Below are 19,790 nucleotides of genomic sequence, written 5' to 3'. Positions count from 1 at the left end.
CTTGGAGGCTCTTTCTTTGGAGGCTTTTAATCAGAGGCTGGATGGCCATCTGTTGGGGATGCTTTGAATGCAATTTTTCTGCTTCTGGCGGGGTTGGACTGGATGGCCCATGGGGTCTCTTTTAACTCTATGATTCTAAAGTTGGCCCTTGATATCCACTGATTTTGTATCCAAGTATTCAATATCCATGGCTTCAAAATATTCCCCATCAAAAACCATTTCAAAAAGCAAGCATTTTTCTGCCATTTTATATAAGGGACACCATTTTATTATGGCATTATATATAATAGGACATGAGCAGCTATGGATTTTGGTATCTATGGAGTGGAGGGGGTCTATAGGAACCAAACCCTAACAGATGCCAAGGACCACTGTAATGTGGGAGGGATGGATTACATGAGACCACGCTTACTGTTTTTTAGGGCCTTGCTGTCATTTTTTGCTTTTAAAAATCTTATTGAACTTCTTGGATTTCGTTTTGTGTGATTTTGAAGCTCAATTTCTCAGCTTACGTTCCTTGCCTGGTGGATACAATCAGGTTGCTTTGAAAACCCTAGCTGGCTTAAACTGGATCTACCAACTCGGAAGAATTTGGGCTAATCCAAATAACAGCTAGTGTGGGAGGTAAGTGTTGCTGCAACCCACAGAAACATTTTTGCTCATGCTTGCAATTGCCATAGGTTGCTTGCTGAGGGCCTACACATCCTTTTGCAGCAGCCAAGTACCTTCTGGCCGTATCATTATGGTAAGGGTGTATCTGTTTGGATAGAGTAGCTTTGACTGATGGCCTAAAACATGTCAATTGGTAAGAAAGCATTTCTGATTCTTTATTTCACCATATGATAATCACTAATCACATCCCATTTGGTTATCAGAGGAAAAAAGTGGTTGATCTTATTTGGTTGCTGTTTTTTTATGCCCAAGAACAATATGTAAGGTACTTTTAGAACATAACAAATTCAAGTAATACAGTTGTAAAGAAAATCCAAAATTCATGGTTTCCTGACATTTTTGAACCCTAGTGCTTTTCTGTTCAGCATTTGCATTACGGAGTAGACTGAGCAGTGTGTGTTGCAGGGAAATGCTACTCATCATAGAATTCTTCTGCTTCTGTTTGCTTTTTGAAAGTAGTGAATGAAATTTTTGAAGAAGGGTGGGTAAAAGTGCAGCCTGTAGGCAATTTTTGGGCAAAATGCCATGTCCTCCGTCCCAGCTCTGCAAAGCTCCCCAGATTGGCCAAAACAGCAGCCAGAAGTGACATCACTTTGCTTTGGGCATGCTGAAACACATTGGTACAGCCTGTTGTATAGGTGCATGCAGGAAAATGACCCTTATTCCTTGTGCAGTTTCCCACTATTTTAGAAGCTGCTTTCTGTACCATTTGTATAATTATAGTAGTTGTAAGTCGAGGAGGATGCTACTCACGGGTAGATAGTTTTTGTCTTTTAGATCCGAATTTTCCAAATTGTGTGTCGTGACATGTTAGTGTGTCGGCTGCAATATGTAGGTGTGTGGCTCAAACATGAGAAACGTATGTGAAATAATAAATCAGATTTTTTTTTCAAAAAAATAAATGAAAAGATTTTCATGAGATACATTGTGCCCTCATACATTTCATTATTATAATTTATTAAGTGTCAATTTATAAGGGGCTGGTTTAACTTCTGGGTTGCTAATAAAAACGGAGTTACTGTATCACAAAATAATGCATGTCTAAAAAGTGTGTTGCCATTGCCAACATGAAATATATGGAAAACTGCTCTAGGGCTGATGGGAGTTATAGACCAAGAAAATTGGAAGGGATATTGTTCTCAACTTCTAGTTATACTTCCCTACATCTGGTTCTTAATGTGGCTGTTTCTGAATTGTGTTTTTAGCCCGTATCTGTCAAATGCTTTGATGACCCAAGCATTTTTTGAAATCATCTCTTACCCCACTTGCATCTCTTTGCTTATAATATTTGTAATAAAAATTTTCTATAGTTTTGGTTCTGTCATTACAATAATGCTTCCCTCTTTACTTTATTTTCATACTGTATACAGTGGGCCCTTCTATTTGTGAAATCCGAATCCATGATTTCCTGCAACCACAGATCCTTGAACCCCATATTACTAAATGACAGCAATGTAAACATGGACATCCTGAAGAAATGTTGATGTTAGTCTTCCAGTGCATTCATTGTTCAGATGATTTTTCAATTTCCCTGAATTTTTTCATATACAAGGACAAGCTGACTCTTGAGGATTGTTACAATTTAAACTTTCTCTTTCTTCTCTTTAGCATCCAAGACTTTTGTTGTGCTTGAGTTCTGAGTAGAATGCTGCCTCTCTCAGTATGCACTGCATCTGTCACTTCACTTTTAAGTCAGTACTTTTCATTCTTTGTGGAACCATAGAGAGATTATTACTGGATGTTTAGCCAGGGCTGGCCTGTAAAATTGGAAGTAGAGATATTTAAGATACTTGTACTGAACATTTTATCCTTAATTTAGTTGGTTTGAAACTGGTTGTGCTATTGTGAAATAAATGCACCCAGAACATGCTCAGAGGCACTTATTTTGGGCTAAGCTACAGCTACAACCATGGCATAAATATTTTCTACCGAACATTTTCCATGATTGGACTCGGGTAGGAGAGAATTTGCAAAAGTACAAAAATACGTTTTCAACCGATATTCCTTATAGTAGTCCTTTAATGCAAAGTCATGTTTGAATGCAAATTCCATAATCTCCATCCAGCATGGCCTGTAGTTGGAGATGATGGGAGCTGTAGTACTGAAAGTACTGTTGTCCAGATTGGGGTGGGGTGGATTTTCAACAGTGAATACTTTCATATTAAACTTGTTTTTCTACCCCTATCAGACTAAACAGAGGTCTTTCCTTATTCTGTATTATTTGCCTCAGCAGTGTCAGCAGTTGTTTCTCAACCTTGCCCTGGAATGGGATGGGATGCAACTGGAGTTACCTTTAGTTGCCCTTATTTCATCTGCCCTGAATTATGTAGGCAAGCAGTGTTTTTTGCTCAGTATCTGGGGTGCATTTTAAAATCTCTTTATTCTTATCCCCATCACACTTCTCTGGAATATGTCTAAGGACTTGGTATATATTTATTTACTTTATTTTTAACCCAGTATAGAGGTTCAAGACAACTTGCACATACTTGAAAATTTTCCTAGACCTTTGTAGACTTTCCAACTTTTCTAACTAGCTTTAGTTTTGGTGTTTCTGGGCCTGTTTGATCAGAGCTATATCCGTAGGGCTGGTCTCAGTTAATTATATTGTTCTCATGTTCCAATTAACCTTATATGCTCAGCTTTTTCTTGGTCACCATAATAAACCAGTCAGAGAGGGCTAACAAAGACATGGCTGGGCAACTGTATTTTTCCTGAGCTGTCTCTGCAGTCTCTTTCCTCTTCTCGAAAAGGCAGGAATCAGGTGGGTATGAAGTCTGCCTTTATTTGGGAGTCCAAAGTCAGGATTGCTGTTGTTATCCTTACATTGCTTTGAGGATCCCAAGGCAGTTCTTGCTATTTCCCCCCCTTGCAATTCTGTAGGTTGATGGCTATAGGTAGATTGATCTTCTGGAAAGACTTGTTCTCCGGATTATGATGTCCTTGTAATATTTCCATAACAAGAGGATAAAAATAAATGTCCAGCTCAGGCCACGTGTGATGAGATGTGCTAGAGTTAGTTCTGTACTGCAACCTACCCCCACCTCAAGCCTGTCAACACAGTGAGAAGATCTCCTTACCCTTTGCTGTATTTTCCCTGCCTCCTCCGCCTGCATGTAGGGGGAGGGGGTTGTCCCTTAGGCAATGACTGTAAACATGGACCTGTTCAGAACATAGCGTTTCCTTCAAACCTTGGGAGGTGAAAGGTTTTTTCTTTCCCCTCTCCATGACATGAGAGTTAGTGAAATTTACAAGAACTATTTTAGTATATGGACAGAGATTTTCTGTCCAAGGCCAGACTGTTCAGTTGGCCTTCCTCCTGAACCCAGGTTCTTTGGCACAGCTGTTTAACAAGGCTGAATTGTTCAGAACAGAACTTAAAATAAAATAAAATAAGTAATGCAAAACAGGATCATGGCTTCCAAAGTGCTGGCCTGCATTCAGACTAGGAGATGGATAGAAGAATATTAAATTTATATTCCGCTTTTCTAATGCAAAGATATTCAAGCCAGCTAACAGTGACAAAATCTCAGAAAAATGCAGTTAATAATAATAAACAGATTTAAAACAGAATTAAAAACAGAAGAATAAAGTGAAACTATAACCCATCTAGTCCCAGCAGTAGCTTAGATAGCCAAAGGCCTCTGCTAATGAAATTATTGGTGCCTATTGTTAGAAAGTGGGGAGTGGGACAACATAGCCTTCATTGGCCAGAGCAGCCATTGAATGAGGTTCAGCATCTTTATCCTTTGTCTCTCTGTCTCGCTGCAATTTGGACTCAGTTGTATAACTGCTGTGCCCTCAAGTCTTGGAAAAGGAATAATTGGGAATTGCTGTCTTGCCTTAAGAGTAGAATTAGGCTTCTTCTATTGTAATTTAACATTGCCTTTGTTAGGGTACCTTCTGTTCTGCCAGTTGTTGGGAACTACAGTGTACTTGTCTTTTAGAAAGAAAGCTGTTGTTGTGTGTCTTCAAGTTATTTTTGATTTATAGTGACTCTAAGGTGGTTATGTGGTTTCTTGGCTATATTTGTCCAGAGGGGCTTTGTGCCTGCCTTTCTCTGAGGCTGAGAGATTGTAACTTACCCAAGGTCATCCATTGGGTTTTTGTGACCAAGGGAAGATACTGTAGTCATACTCTTATACTCAAACCATTATCTCACACTGGCTCTGTAAACAAGCAGTACTCCCATCCTTTGCTTCCCTACCTTTATCTTGGTGACAACAGCTGCGGCTTCCTACTCTCTGCTGGTGGTGGCAGTGGGAGAACACTGCCCATGGTGGCAACACACCTAGCAACACACTTTATGGTCATTTGTTTTGTTATTTAATTATGCTAGTATACTGATCAGTACGACATAAGGACCTCCAAATATAGTGAGCCCTTGATGTCTGTTGAGGTTTTGTTCCAGGGATCTGTGGATACTCAAATCTATGGATACTCAAGTTCCATTATATTCAGTATTGCCTCTTATGTAAAATCAAATCAAGGGGATATTTTGCTTTTAAAAATATTTTCAAGCTGTGCATGGTTGAATCCGTGGGTACAGAATCTGTAGATGCAGATGACTTACTGTAATGGATGTCAGTGTGGGCCTCTGAGTCAGACAAGTGTTAAAATGTGACAGATGTAGTGTAGACATGATCTAGGGCAGCAGTTTCCAAACTGTTTCCTTCAAAAGACTCCCTTCCCCTATGAAACCCTAACTCTGTCACTGAGTTTTCCACGGCACCCTAACTCTGTCCCTCAGCATTGTGAACCCACAAAGTTCTTATTTCATCTACTCCTATTGTTTGGGTGTTTTGTATAATGTTGTAGATTTGGAAACAAAGAGATACAAATTTCATTTTTAAAAAAGAAGTACATCAAAATTCAGTAAAATCTTTATACTCTGGCATGGACTTTTAGATAGTTTTAAAAAATATTTTTGGGAAACTCCCAGAATGCTTTTGTAGACCCATAGGGTTCCACAGAACAAAGTTTGGGAACCATTGTTTTAGGAACAGGCAGAGGTAGGCTCCAAGGAGACTGTCTGAATAAAAAGGGTGGGAATTGAGATAGCTGAGCAATAGGGAATTAATTGGAGCAAGCTTGAACCATGATGATTTAGAAAAGAAAAAGAAACTGACTGTCCATATAAAGATTATTGGTTTTGTACTGTCACCTTTCCTTTTTGTCTACTTCTGAAACATCTAACTAGTTTTGCCAGTTTCCTGTCAAACTGCAACTATCCTCCAGTTCAGTTCTTATGTATATGTCCTTAGAGTGATAAACACACTTTCCAGTGTATATACTATCATCTGTAGGTCTCTGATTCTAGGAAAGGGCACAGTTGGCATATCAGCTGAAGCTGGTAGTAAGCACTCCTGACCATTGCATCTTAACAATGACTATCCTGTGTGTCTACTCAAGACAATTTCATTTCAAAGCTGCTTAAGTGGAGAATGTTACTCCTATCTTGTGACAGTGATTTCTGTAAACCAGTGATGTATGGTATGATGAGGTCCCTTCTCTTTACTATTGCAAATAAGTTTTTATTGGATAGCTGTCTAGTTGATAAGTGTGGAAGAAAAACTTCATTTTAATAGAATCATAGTGTCGGAAGAGACCTTGTAGGCCATCCAGTCCAACCCCCTGCCAAGAAGCAGGAAAATCACAGTCGAAGCACCCTCGACAAATGACCATCCAGTCTCTCTTTAAAAGCCTCCAAAGAAGTAGCCTCCACTATGCTCCGGGCAGAGAGTTCTACTGCTGAACAGCTCTCATAGTTAGGAAGTTCTTCCTAATGTTCAGGTGGAATTTCCTTTCCTGTAATTTGAAGCCATTGTTCTGTGTCCTAGTCTTCAGGGCAGCAGAAAACAAGCTTGCTCCCTCCTCCCTATGACTTCCCTGTCATGTCTTCTGTCAGCCTTCTCTTCTGCAGGCTAAACATGCCCAGCTCTTTAAGCTGCTCCTCATAGGGTTTGTTCTCCAGACCTTTGATCATTTTAGTCGCCCTCCTTTTGGACACATTCCAGCTTGTCAACATCTCTCTTAAACTGTGGTGCCCAGAATTGAAAACAGTATTCCAGGTGTGGTCTGATCAAGAGAGAATATTGGGTAGCATGACTTCCCTGGATCTAGACACTAGACTCCTATTTATGCAGGCCAAAATCCCATTGGCCTTTTAGCTGCCGCATCATATTGTTGGTTCTTGTTTGACTTGTTGTCCATGAAGACTCCAAGATCTTTTTTATACATACTGCTGTTGATCCAGGCCTCCTCCATTCTGTGTTTTTTATTTCGTTTTTTTCTGCCTAAGTAGAGTATCTTGCATTTGTCCCTGTTGAACTTCATTTTATTAGTTTTGGCCCGTCTCTCTAATCTAATAAAATTGTTTTTAACAGAATATTATCTATCCCTCCCAATTTGGTGTTGTCTTCAAACTTGATGATCAAGTTTGCACTCGACAAAGGACATAATAAAAAACTTCTTGACAAAGGACGTAATTAAAAACAACATATCATATTTATCCCCATGGTATTGCTTTGCTTCTTAAAGCTGTTTCTTATTCATAGCATACCTATCACAGTGTTTTCTAAGGTTTTGAGTATATGACTTACCCAAGGTCATCCAATGAATTTTCATGGCTGAGCAGGGATTTGAACCCTGGTCTCCAGAATTGTAGCCTAGGACTCAAACCATTAAGCCAGTTCCATAAATTGCTAGCTAGATGGGAGTCCCATGGAACTAAAATGAACTCACTCCCAGCTAAATGTGTATAGGACCGAAGTTTAAAAAGCCTCAAATGCCTTAGCTATGGACAATGTATGTCAAACTTTTTGAGCAATTAAGGAGAATATATAAACATTAAATGTCCTTGTTTCAGTCTCTTGGAAGCCTGTAGATGATCTATCTGTAGATGTAAGGGTGACTTTGTCTCCAATCTTATTGAAATCTTAAGCAAATTTCAAACAGTGAGTTTGAAGAAATCTCAGGTATCTGTTTGTATTGGCAAGTAAAAATATAGCACTAGTAACAACGTTTATGAATTCTGCATGCCTTTCTTTAGCCTTGTGCCAGCCTGGTTACTCCCTTCCTCCTGTGTAAAACCCCTAGACCTTTTTTAGATATATTGGGAAACTAGGATGCATTTTACAGGTGTAGGAATTTTAATAGTATCTTGAATGTACTTTCCCAAGCAGGTCATGTACTATTCTGCAAGCAGGTCAAATCTTTGTCTGCCAGCAGGCATTTGGGGAAGAATAAGGGGCATGCTGCTAGGAAGTGTGGATGGGATTCTGGGTGGGGGGGGGGTGAGTTTTAAAGGCTATTTTAAGTGTATTTTGTTATATTTTAATTTGGGTTTTTTTTACCTTATTCCACACTGTATTATTTATTTTTATTTTTGTATTGCACTTTTTAAAATTATGACCAAAGTGTGAGATTGTTAGCCATCTTGAGTCCTCACAGGTAGAAAGGTGAGGTATAAATGAAGTAAATAGTCTTAGAAATCTCAATTTCCATCTCAAAGTACTGAACCAGACATAGTTTGTTTCTCAGGTCTGCAAAGCTAACTGATAAATATGGGATAACCTTGTGGATTTTGATCCCCTGGTGGCACAGCGGGTTAAACCACTGAGCTGCTGAACTTGCTGACCAAAAGGTCGGCAGTTCAAATCCGGGGAGCAGGGTAAGCTCCCGCGGTTAGCCCCCACTTCTACCAAACAAGTAGTTCGGAGACATGCAAATGTGAGTAGATCAATAAGTACTGCTCTGGTGGGAAGGTAACGGTGCTCTATGCAGTCCTGCCAGCACATGACCTTGGAGGTATCTACGGACAACGTCGCCTCTTTGGCTTAGAAATGGAGATGAGCACTAACCCCCAAAGTCAGACATGACTAGATGTAATGTCAGGGGAAAAACTTTACCTTTACCTTGGAGATTTCAGAAGTTAAACATACCTTTTCTGGGTAGATGATTCTACATGGCATTTACAAAACCTCATGATCATGAGAGAATAAATTGGACAATTAGGAGCAAATTTGCTTTGTTATGTTCAGGGTGCAGAATATTTTATTCATGCAGAATGTCAACTGGGGAGACGATTGCTACTTCTGGTGCAACACATAACCAAAGCCCAATTATGACAGCTTTTGGGCTGAGAAGCTTTGTGGAGCATCCATTTCCCAGTTGTAGGGGACCTCTTTTTTGGGTCTTTTGCTTGTCTGTAGGATGCAGACCTTCCATTGCTGGGCCGCCTCTTCCTCCTGCTTCCCTTCTGTCTGTAGATGAATTCTGGGAAGGAGCAAATATTCTGGGAGTGATGCTGCCTGAAACAGTTCATTTTAGTATGTAGAGCTCAAGGAGCAAGGAGTGAAAGCGTGGCAATCAGGTTGTTCTCTTTCTGTGCTTCTGCTGCAGCGTCGCTGGCATCCCTGCCTGGCTTGGGTGGGGCATCTTGGTGTGGGAGCTTCTCAAGGAGACAGAGGCCCAAGCGCTGCTGCAGCTCCCAGGGCGACCTGGGCGGGGTGGGAGGCACGGGAAGCCATTGGCTCTCCTCTTCTTCGCATCCGAGCTGACGAGTGCAAGGAGGAGTCCTTTCCCCTGCATCCTCGGCAGGGACCTGAGGCAGGGGATTGGCTCTTTCTGCCGCCTAGGTAACCGGCACAGGGCGGAGCCTGGCTCCCTCCGCATCCTCCACTGTGACCTGGGGGAGGGGATTGGCTCCGGCTGCAGCCTAGGTAACGGGAGTGGGGAGGGGACGGGAGGGGGGGGGTGTTGTCTCCATCGTCCGTCCGTGTGTCGTCTCCTGCAGCCTCAGCACCACCACGGCACATGGGGTGGGGATTCCGTCTCTGCAGCTTGGGCTTTGAGCAGGGGGTGGGGATTCACCGGAACTCCTCTCTAGCTCCAAGCAGAGGAGAGCTGGGGATTGGATCTCAAGTTGGAGGGAGGGAGGGAGGAGGAGGAGGGCCGGCTATAGCACAGCACCTGTGGGTCACATGTTGGCAAGAAAGGGGGCTTCCAAACAACTCTGAGGCAGCTGACAAGCCTGCTTCCCCCCTCCCTTCCCAAAAGAACAACTGCTAACTGAAACTGGAGATGTCTGGCCGGCATCCTGCCTGGGTCACCCAGCTCCATTTGCCCGGAATCTGCTCTCAACATAGACCATGATCTGGGTGGACAGCTCTGGGAGCGGCAGCTGGGGACATGAGAAAGGTATCCCTTCCTTTTAACCCTTTTCTCACCACTTTTGCCTGCCTGCCTGCTTTAGATTAGCCACATCTATCTCTCCCCACCAGCCACCGTGTACTTAAAAGGATCTGCAGTGGGCAAGAATTTTGATACTTGTTTGATAAGGTGCAGGCTGTGAGAGAAGGGGGGAATGGAGCTCACCAATACAAATTAATTTAGGAAGAGTTAAGTGCAGTAGGCACAGTTCTCAATTTTATGGCTGCCTTTCTTTGGTTATGGAAAGAGTAGTGTCTAGAATGATGTGTGTTTGTGTTAAGTGATCCTTGTCGACAAAGAGAGGAGGAGGAGGAAACTAGGGAGAGGTTTACTGTAGGAGAATATTTTTTGAGATGATTGGATAGTACCATTGGAAAAGAGTCATGCTGTCATTGATTCATACAGGTTTCCTGGTCTGCTGCACCATAGAAGATAGGGCAAGTAGAGGCGGGCCCTTTGGTAAGGAGGCAATGGTGCGGTGTGCAAAAAGGTCCTTCTACATCATCACATCACCTCAAGACGTAAATGGGAATAAATAAATAAAACTGCAGTCTAGAGTAGAGTTTCTGCTTTCTGTGGGCATTTGGGTATCACAGGAAAATGGTTGAGGACAGAGTTGTTCTTAGTAAAGATACCCATTTAGATCAGATTCCCCATGGAAGAAGAATTGTCTTCTCAGGTAGGAGCAGGGACTGCCTAGTGTCGTTATTAGTAAATGAGGTTAATAGCAGAACAGAAGAAGGAGGTATGATCCAGTTGGGTCTGTAAATATCTTGGTCCTTGTAGTACAGTGGGATTTAGAAGAAGTAGTAAGGGTAGATACTGTTCTGTCAGTTGGGGCTGAAATATTTAGTAGGTAATTGAATGACACCAGAATTTAACACTCAGCATAGAGGTGCTAGAGACAAGAGAATAATTCTGAATAGCATAGCTAGATGGAACAGCTATTTCTCTGACATTGAATGGGTAGGGATGAGGGCAAATCAGCACTGTTTGGTTTTCTATTCTGTAAGTTCTGAAAAGATAACCTAACTTTGTTAGGTTCGTATCTGTAAAAATCAGGACAATGAATACACCTGGCATTCTGAATTCTGGTTCTCTTTGTTATCTCTATATAATGTAGAGATTGAATGGGAGTTTTTTGAATGTACATGGAAGGATATATCTATGAAATTGGGAATGCAGAGGGGTGGGGCCTCAAGTTGAGGCCAGTGACTATTGTAAGCTTTCTTGGAACATTAAAAGGAAGAAAAATGTTTGTGTGCCCTGGGATAGAGAGACATCTCCCTGTGGATGGCAGATCAAGGGCTGGGCCTGGTTGAAAGGAACACACTCCTGCAGTGTGCAAATATAAATATAGCCGGAGGGTGGGTTGGCTTTGGGAGAGGCCTGCCTTGCAGAGGAAGAATGTGAGGATATTGTGTGGGGGAGGAGGGTGTTTAACGGGAGGTGGCATTCCAGAGGAAAATGCCTGTCTGGTGCTTATGAGGGCTGGACACAGCTTTGTGGTTGGAAGAGGGAGATTTTTTTAGGGTACATTTGGAGGGCGGTTGCTTTTAGTCTGAAGGGCTGGTTAAAGTAGTCAGAAAGGCTGTCTGGAGCAAGGAGAGCTGGCAAGGCTTTGCACGCATGGCAGGCCGGGTTCTCCAGTTGCATCAGGTGGCTGAAAATGCAGAGAATCCCCACCCCTTTATGCAAATACCTAGAATGGCACCACAGGCTGATGCAAGCCGCTATGGAGCAGCAATCCAGAATGACAATTGGCCCTCCCCTCCCTCCCTCGCCCAGCCAGCCAGCCACCCAGCCGTCTGAGCGGTTAAAGCTGCAGACTTCCTCCTGCCTGGACAGAGTGAACACTGCTGCGTAGCATGGGCAGTGAGGAGGAGACAGCTCTGTTGCTGTTCATGGAGTTCCCGGTCTGTGCCCCGGAGCAGCCTCTTTGCAGAGCCGCTCTTGGCAAGCTCCCAGTACAGAATGGCTGTAGGTGTGGGGAAGGTGTCTGGACCACCCCGGCAACAGGGGTGGTCCAGAAAAGGAGCCAGAGAGGTGGGGCCGCACCCTACTCGAAATGAAGCGCGGCACTTGGAGGTGAGTGGGGTCAGACAGTAATGGGATGTTCATCACAGGGAGGCTGAAGTTATGGTGGTGCTTGGATGTTGGGGGTCTGGAGTTCCAGCTATAGGTTTTACAGGCAAGGGCATCTTTCAGAGAAGAGACTGCTGAAGAATGTATGAATCATAGTCCCCCTTTTTTCCCTTTCAGGACATTGATTTAATTGACATCCTGTGGAGACAGGATATTGACCTTGGAGCTGGGCGTGAGGTTTTTGACTACAGTCACCGCCAGAAAGAGAACGAAGTGGACAAAGAACCAAACAGCGGGGAGGAGTGTGGGGATGGCTGGAGGAACAGAGGGGTCAACATCGCTGACAGGGCCTTGCTAGTGGATGGCGAGACAGGGGAGAGCTTCCCTGCACAGGTAAAATAGACAACAACAAAAAACAATGAGAAAGAAAGGTACATTGGGTGGGGTAGGCCAGCTTCTTTTCTCAGTATTCTGAGACTGTTCTCCCTAGCTGCCCAACAGCAGAGAAGAGAGACCTTCAGATTTCTCTGATTGGCAGATCTTAGAATGAAAGATTCATTTCTCAAGGGGAAAAGTGAGGGCAGAGAGAGGCTGCATTGCTAGCAAATGTCTTCCAAAGCTCTGGAGAGAATTCCTCCTCGGACATAGATGGTCCTTTCCAATAAACCAGCAACCATCCTCTGCTCTTTTTTCAGTGTCCTGCCTTACCTTTTTGTCCCTTCTCTTTGAGGATAAGGCGGTCTCCGCAGTTGTTACTGTTTGTCTGTCTCGCTATGGGTTTTATCTCTGGATTTTTCTATGTAACTCTTTCTTGTATATTAACCCACCCTGATTCTTCACAGTTGGCTGCAAAAACCAATCAAAGCAAATAGCATCTTAATTCTGTGGGTGGCTGTGAGATTCCTGCAGCTGGCCACCACAGGTCTCCTGAGTGTTTGGGCCATTGCCAGTCCCACCACTTTCCTCTGTTAAAATGCTGCACTGGCTGCATTGGAAGGGTTGCTTTGTATCCCTTTCTGTATAACAAGGCTGGGCAGGTTAACAGCTTCTGGAGTGGTTGGTCCAGTTCACAAATCGCATGGTGCTCAGAAGGCATCCTTATGGAAGCAGCCGTTGCAAGCCATGCTCTTTCCCTCTGCTTCTGGGATGCCTCTAATTCTGCACCAAGAGCATTTCCATCTGATTAGATTTGACTCTAGGAGATGTGGCTTGATTGCAGCCTTTGGATTTTTGCCAGAGTTTGGTCACTTTCTTTTGCTGAGAAAAAGGCAGGAGAGGCCAAGGCCAAAGAGAGGCAATTGGGGATCAGGAGTATTGAGAATTAGGGATGAAAATGAAAGGAGGTGGTTGTAAAACGTTGAGAATAGTTTTAGCAAAACTATCTTGGCTAGATTCATAAATTGACAGCCCTGTTTCAGACTGGATTGGACTGGATTATTGGCTTTTGAATAGAAACAGGGTCTGTATTGCAATGTGGAATTATCATGCTGGGAGTATTATTGGTACTTAAAATAATGTAGTGAAGAAAAAAGGGGGCAAAATAATAAAAACCGTAAAATTCTGGGGAACCTGTGCTGCTATTTCATATTAAAAGATGAATTTCAATGCTGCCATAGAACAATACAATGCCTCTCTTTGCCTCTTCCAGGTGCCTGGGGTTGAGGACCAAACGGCTTTGTCCTTGGAGGAGTGCCTTAGGCTGTTGGAGGCAACATTTCCCTTTGGAGAGAATTCGGAGGTTGGTGTATATAGGTGCTTGGAAAATGAAGATGTATTGCTTAGCTTTGGTCATTTTGCAGAATGTTTTTATTACAGAAATTGGCTCAACAAACTTAATCAGATGCCCTTGCAATAACCTTGTCACGTGGGTTCTGCTCTGAGGGAAATGTCCAACAATACCTTGTGAGCTGATTGTGGAAAAACCCAAGGCCTTGTCTGCTCGAGGGTGAGAAATTTAGCAGACTGAACTGGGTAGATCCTTTGAAATTAAGAAAGCATAGGGCCAGGAAAGAGAGGTGCTGACAGCACAACTTCACAACCTTCCCCAGTGTTATAAAGTCATATAATCATTTAGTGGGAAGGGGATGTAAGGGACATTGAGTCCAAACCGTGCTCGATGCAGGATTTCCAGGCAAAGCATCTCCAGCAGGAACCTGTCCAGCCACTTTTTGAAGATGTCCAGAGAAGCAGATCTCACCACCTTTTTAGACAATTGGCTTCATTGCCAAACCAGCCTTACAGACCAGAAGTCTCCAATAACTCTAGATACAAGGAAGCTTGGTGTGGCTGTGAAAGTCACACCAGTGATTCAAGCATGCAAGATTCATAACTAGAAAGGAGTGAGCATTGATTTGTTGTTGCCTTCTGACACTTTGCAATTGTGAACTAACCGTGCTTTGCTTCAGTTTCCAGCTGCAGATGCCCCCAGCCTAACGGAAACGCTGCCTGGAGAGAACGGGCCACCCGTTGTGCCAGATGGGCTCCTGTCTCCGCTTCTGACTGAGACGGGGCTGCCCTTTGATCTGGAGCAACAGTGGCAGGACCTCATGTCTATCATGGAAACACAGGTGAGGAGGAGGTTATTTTTTTCTGACCCACCATTGCTTGTCCTGTGTTCCAAGGTGGGTTTACTCTATCTTTGTCCTCCTTCTGTTTGCTTCATGTAAGCAATGCAGGCCTTTTCAGTGAAAAAAATGTTGCATTGATTGTGTAGCCACCTCATTCCAGCACTTAGATTGTAACATCTTAAAGGCTTTCTCATCAAGAAGTATCCCATATATGTGGGGGTTTTTTTGCCAATAACAAGTTGGGTGGAAAGAAAGAGACAGACAGATAAGACACAGAAGCATTGGACTGATGTGTGTCATAGCCTTTTGTGAAAATGCCTGGCAGACCTGGTTGTGGGTTTCTTGACAGATGGACAGTGATTGTCAGTAAGCATTGTACTTTATTGTCAGAGAGTGGAATTCCTGATACGTTTTCAGAAGGCTTTTATTCTAATATTGCGTGCATTTAAGACAAGTGAAGTTCCATAATGTACCTAACGTCACATAGTTACAGTTTTAGAGTGGGAGGTATTTACTGTTGATGCCCCTGTCTCTTTGTATCTTGCTTTGTTCATGAATGAATATAAGGGAAATGTTTAGAATCTGAAAATATCAGTTTCTCTTTCAGGGTATGGAGGTGAACAGCACAGCGGCTTCAGAGAACCTGTACAATAGCACAGGTGACCTCCTAACAGCCAACTACAGCCTTGCTCCATCCACCCCCATCAACCAGAATGTTAGCCTGCATCAGGCTTCCCTGGGCAGCTGTGGGCAAGACTTCCCTTCCCTGTTCCACTCCGAGATTGAGAGCATCTCTATGTCTGGCAATTCAGCTTTGTTGCAGCTGGTCCCTGACAATTCTACTGGTTTTAACACCACATTTGGCTCTACCAACCTGAGTGGCATCTTCTTTCCTCCCCAGTTGAACGCCACCGTTAATGAAACATCTGAATCTGAACTTCCCGATCCTCTTGGAGGACTTTTGGATGAAGCCATGTTAGACGAGATCAGTTTGATGGACTTGGCTATTGAAGAAGGCTTCAACCCAGTGCAGGCCTCCCGCCTGGAAGAGGAGTTTGACTCCGACTCAGGGCTCTCCTTGGATTCAAGCCACAGCCCTGCTTCTCTCAGCAGCTCAGAAGCTTCGTCGTCCTCATCATCCTCTTCTTCTTCCTCAGCCTCTTCCTCCTTTTCTGAGGAAGGTGCTGTGGGCTACAACTCAGATTCCGAAAATGTGGATTTTGAAGATGCTGAAGGAGCTGTTGGGTATCAGCCAGAATACAACAAATTCTGTCGGATGAGCTACCAAAATCCTTCTCAGCTGCAGTATCTGCCTTATCTGGAGCATGTGGGCCACAACCACACTTACAACATGGTCCCCAGGACCTTAGAAGCCGATGAGCCGGAGCCAGCCAGCATGGGCAAGAAGAGCTCCAAGGACAAGCAGGCTGACTTTCTGGATAAGCAGGTGAGCCGAGATGAACACCGAGCCCGAGCCATGAAGATCCCCTTTTCCAATGAGAAGATCATCAACTTGCCTGTGGAGGAATTCAATGAACTCCTGTCCAAATACCAATTAAGCGAAGCCCAGCTGAGTCTGATTCGGGATATCAGGAGGCGGGGCAAGAACAAGATGGCTGCTCAGAATTGCCGTAAGAGAAAGCTGGACACGATCCTCAACCTGGAACGGGATGTGGATGATTTGCAGAGAGACAAGTCAAAGCTGCTCAGGGAGAAGGTGGAGTTCCTCAGGTCCATCCGCCAGATGAAGCAGAAGGTGCAGAGCCTTTACCAGGAAGTGTTTGGCCGCCTGCGCGATGAGAATGGCCAGCCCTATTCCCCAAATCAGTATGCCCTCCAGCACGCCAGCGATGGCAGCGTTATCCTAATACCACGCTCCCTGGCTGAACAGCAGGGCAGGCGTCAAGAGAGAAAGCAGAAAGACAGGAGGAAGTGAGAGATACTGAATGTCAGCAAGAGAGTGCAGAACTTGCTGAAACTACATCCTGGAGGAGGGCTGAGCCCAGAAGAATTTGAAGGAACTTTCCTGCCTTCGTATCCAATATATCTTCTCAAACCATGATAGCTGCCAGTCAGTGTATAGGAGCGGACTGCAGGGCGGGGGGCCTACATGTCTCGGGAGGCAGAAAAGCAAAGCATGTTGGGAAAGACCTGTGCCCCCAGCAGCCTAGAACCTGTTGTTGAACGTTGTGGGAGGGGGGGAACTAGCTGGCATAATATGTGTGTGGGGAGGGGGGTGAGTTTCAGCAAAGGATAGAAAATAATGAATTGTTAAAGCTGGCTCTTGTTTCTAAGGAGAAATGGTTAACTGGGTTGAGCAGGCTTCAGATTTTTTTTCCTTTGAATTCCAAAATGTGGATACTTCAGGTAGCTGGTTTTATTATTTTTAGAACCAGTTTTGACATCAGTTGTGTGCAGTTTGGAAACGATTGAATGCCATGACTTCATCCCTTCCTAGGTCTGTACTGTCTGAGCTACTACAGGTGGACCCTTGACATTGTTTATTTTAACAGGGTAGGAAGAAAGATGATTCTTAACCCTTTCCAGTTTGAAGGACAGCAAGATTTGTATTCAAGGAGTATAGCCTTTTGGGGAGACTTTAGCATCTGCTATATGTGTTTGGAAGGCGAGACTGGAGAGGGTTAATGAATTGCGTGGTGATGCGCCTTCCCACCAACCCCTCTCCTCACCAATTGAAAACTCACTAAGCATGTCACTGCCCACAGTGAGGAGCTAGGCCACCATCTAGATGCATTACCAGATGGTGCATGGTAAAACTGCATGCTACAATGCTGTCTTTTCCCACTGGTTGGCTTGGCGAGAATTGCTTTAGGTGACAAGAGATAAACATGTCAGGTGAAAAGGTTGTGCCTTCACCTCGTTGAGAGTTTGCAAGGTGGAAGTCTGATGGTTTGTGGTCATTGCCACTTGGTCTATAGCACAATGGGTTTTGTTCCCATAAAGCGGGCATGTTGTATTGAGAGAATAGCCATCTGTGGCATGCCCCTTTCTTAATGGGCACTTTGACTTTAATTTATTTTTTTTTAGGATTCTGTGCTCCTGCGTTACATCCCCTTTCCCCTGTAGGGCTGTAGGATGAACTTGTAATATGCATGTGAGAAGGAAGGGAGATGATCAAAGCTGCTGAACGTTTTTTCTGCCATAAAAGACTCAAAATGTGTTAACTGTGATTCCACAGCTGGCTTCCCTTTTGTCCTTGGATGTCATTCCAACTTTCCCCTCCTCCCCCACCCCCTTTTAAAAATAAGGCGAAGGGTGAGGGTAGTGCCTTGAACACAGCTGGCCTCAAGCTCCGAGGCAGTCCTCCTCGGAACTGTTCACTTGCAGTATAGCACAGCTGGGAGTATTACCGACCTTACCAGCAATTGATGATGAGCTAATGGCTTTGGTTTTTTCCCCAGCCAGTTAGTCCTGTGTATGTGATGGCGTGTGAGAGCAGAGCACTGAGACGGGCGTCCTCCGGCCGGTTGTGGGGGGCATGAGGCCTTGCTTGTCCAGCAGAGGGCAATTTTGTAGTCAGATGTTCCATAGATCTTGCTTTCCGAAGGCCATGATTTCTTGTAGAGAAAAGCATGTGGGTGGGTGGGGGAGTAAGCTATTGTTTGATCCTCTTGCACCTCTGTTGCTCCTGTGACTTGTCAGTGTGAAACTTGAAGCACAAAATGTGTTGGAGCTGGAGCTGGTTGCTGGATGGTTAGGATGGAGCCCTGATGTGTGCATGTGTTAATTTATATTTTCCTTTGAGGTTTTCCTTTGGGTGGTTTCAATGACCTGTTATGGAAAAGGAGAGAGAGAGAGAGAACGAGAGAGAGTGTGTGAGCACAGGACAAAAATAAAATGGCTTATTCACTATTTCAGCAATTGTTTTGTATCTTTATTTAAAAGACAAGAATCCAACAGTTGCAAACAGAACTCAAGAGGTACTTGCTTATTGCCCAACCTGGCTTCACAGCAATTTGATATAATCTATGGGGCAAATTTTGGTAATGGCTTTGAAAATCGCTACCAGCTTTGGTCATGAACAGAATTATTAATGTCCAGTTGGCCAAAAGAATGAACACAGCATTGCCCATCCACTAATAAAACATACCCCTATGAAACTTTTTATTATTTTCAAGGCTATCTTCTAATATTCCTGGGAACATAGGGTTGCATCTTTTGCATTTAATTTAAATAAATTTGCAGCTTTTTGTATGTTGATTTGGGCTGCTTGTGTTTTCACATCACATTATGATGGGATGTTGACCACTACTGCTTTTTTAACTGGCTTTCTCCTCTCTGAGTGAATCTATTGAGGATCAATACCTTTCAGGGCATGGTGAAAATGTCACCGAATTCTGTTCCAAATGGGCAGTGGAAGGAGACTTACCCAGAGATAACTTGATCACCAGTGTCGAATCACGTGTGGTATTGATAGTGTTGTGTAAAATACAATTGTTCATTTGTCCATCGTTCTATAATAAGGTTTTTTGAAATGGGTCTGAATGTAAAGCATAATGGCAGGTATATAAGGTACCTCGTTCAAAATGCTCAGAACAAGTTCTGGAGTGAAGGTGCATGTTCTCAGTTGGTCAGATCATTTATAATTAATGGAATAAAAGATGTAGAAGATTTGGGGCACTCACTGGGGAAGAGATTAGTACACGTAAAAAGGTTGTGTATATTGGGTGGGCAACTGTCATAGGCTAGACAGAGATGAACTTCATAGGATTTCCTGGGCAAGTAATTCTTGGTAGTATGGGTTGTATGGGTTGGCTGTTTTCTAACTCGAGTTGATCCCTTGAGCAACTACAATAGGGGCTCTGTGCATTCTTTAGACATTGATACCAGTGAGGACAACTCATTGGACTGCACAATTCATAACAGCCATATATTGTTGCACTTCCAGGAATTTTCAGCTGCACGTCATCTAAATGCCCTTATACATCCATTGGAAGTGTGAGGGATGATTTTTGCCAAGTTTTTAACCATCCACTTCAGTTGTTTTAGGCCATGGAAACACTTTAACAGGACATAACCAGCTGTTGAATTTTTGATTACTTCTTGTAGAAAAGACCCCATCAGGGCCTAAAACATAATGACATTGCCACCTAGAAGGTATTGAGAGGCATTTGGGGCCAAAAGGTGTTTTTTGGACTTTAGAAGCCAGCGCTGTGATCTTTCCCCTTAAAGGAATGTTCTGCAGGGTTTCAACCAGCTAAGTCACAAGTGAAACGTAGTAGTGTTTGTAGCTTA

The 19,790-nt window shown here is 43.6% G+C and overlaps 1 protein-coding gene across 5 annotated transcripts in view; it reads left to right on the top strand.

The window, feature by feature from the left end:
* The window catches only part of nfe2l1 (NFE2 like bZIP transcription factor 1), a 29,992-nt gene extending 11,580 nt beyond the window's left edge, over nucleotides 1–18,412 (top strand). For 2 of the 5 annotated variants that reach the window (XM_003222613.4, XM_016994615.2), the window contains exons 4-7: nucleotides 12,145–12,360; nucleotides 13,616–13,705; nucleotides 14,373–14,534; nucleotides 15,142–18,412. In XM_003222613.4, coding sequence (XP_003222661.1) covers nucleotides 12,145–12,360; nucleotides 13,616–13,705; nucleotides 14,373–14,534; nucleotides 15,142–16,470 — 1,797 coding nt within the window. In that variant the 3' untranslated portion in view covers nucleotides 16,471–18,412. Of the gene's footprint in view, nucleotides 1–9,551; nucleotides 9,871–9,908; nucleotides 11,971–12,144; nucleotides 12,361–13,615; nucleotides 13,706–14,372; nucleotides 14,535–15,141 lie in introns of those variants that run through there. The other 3 variants (XM_016994618.2, XM_016994617.2, XM_016994616.2) reach the window with 3 other exon arrangements.
* Nucleotides 18,413–19,790: the final 1,378 nt, after the last annotated feature.

This window comes from Anolis carolinensis, chromosome 6 (assembly GCF_035594765.1).
Source record: "Anolis carolinensis isolate JA03-04 chromosome 6, rAnoCar3.1.pri, whole genome shotgun sequence".
In the NCBI taxonomy this organism is placed as follows: Eukaryota; Metazoa; Chordata; class Lepidosauria; order Squamata; family Dactyloidae; genus Anolis; species Anolis carolinensis.
This window is presented reverse-complemented; position numbering and strand designations above follow the sequence as displayed.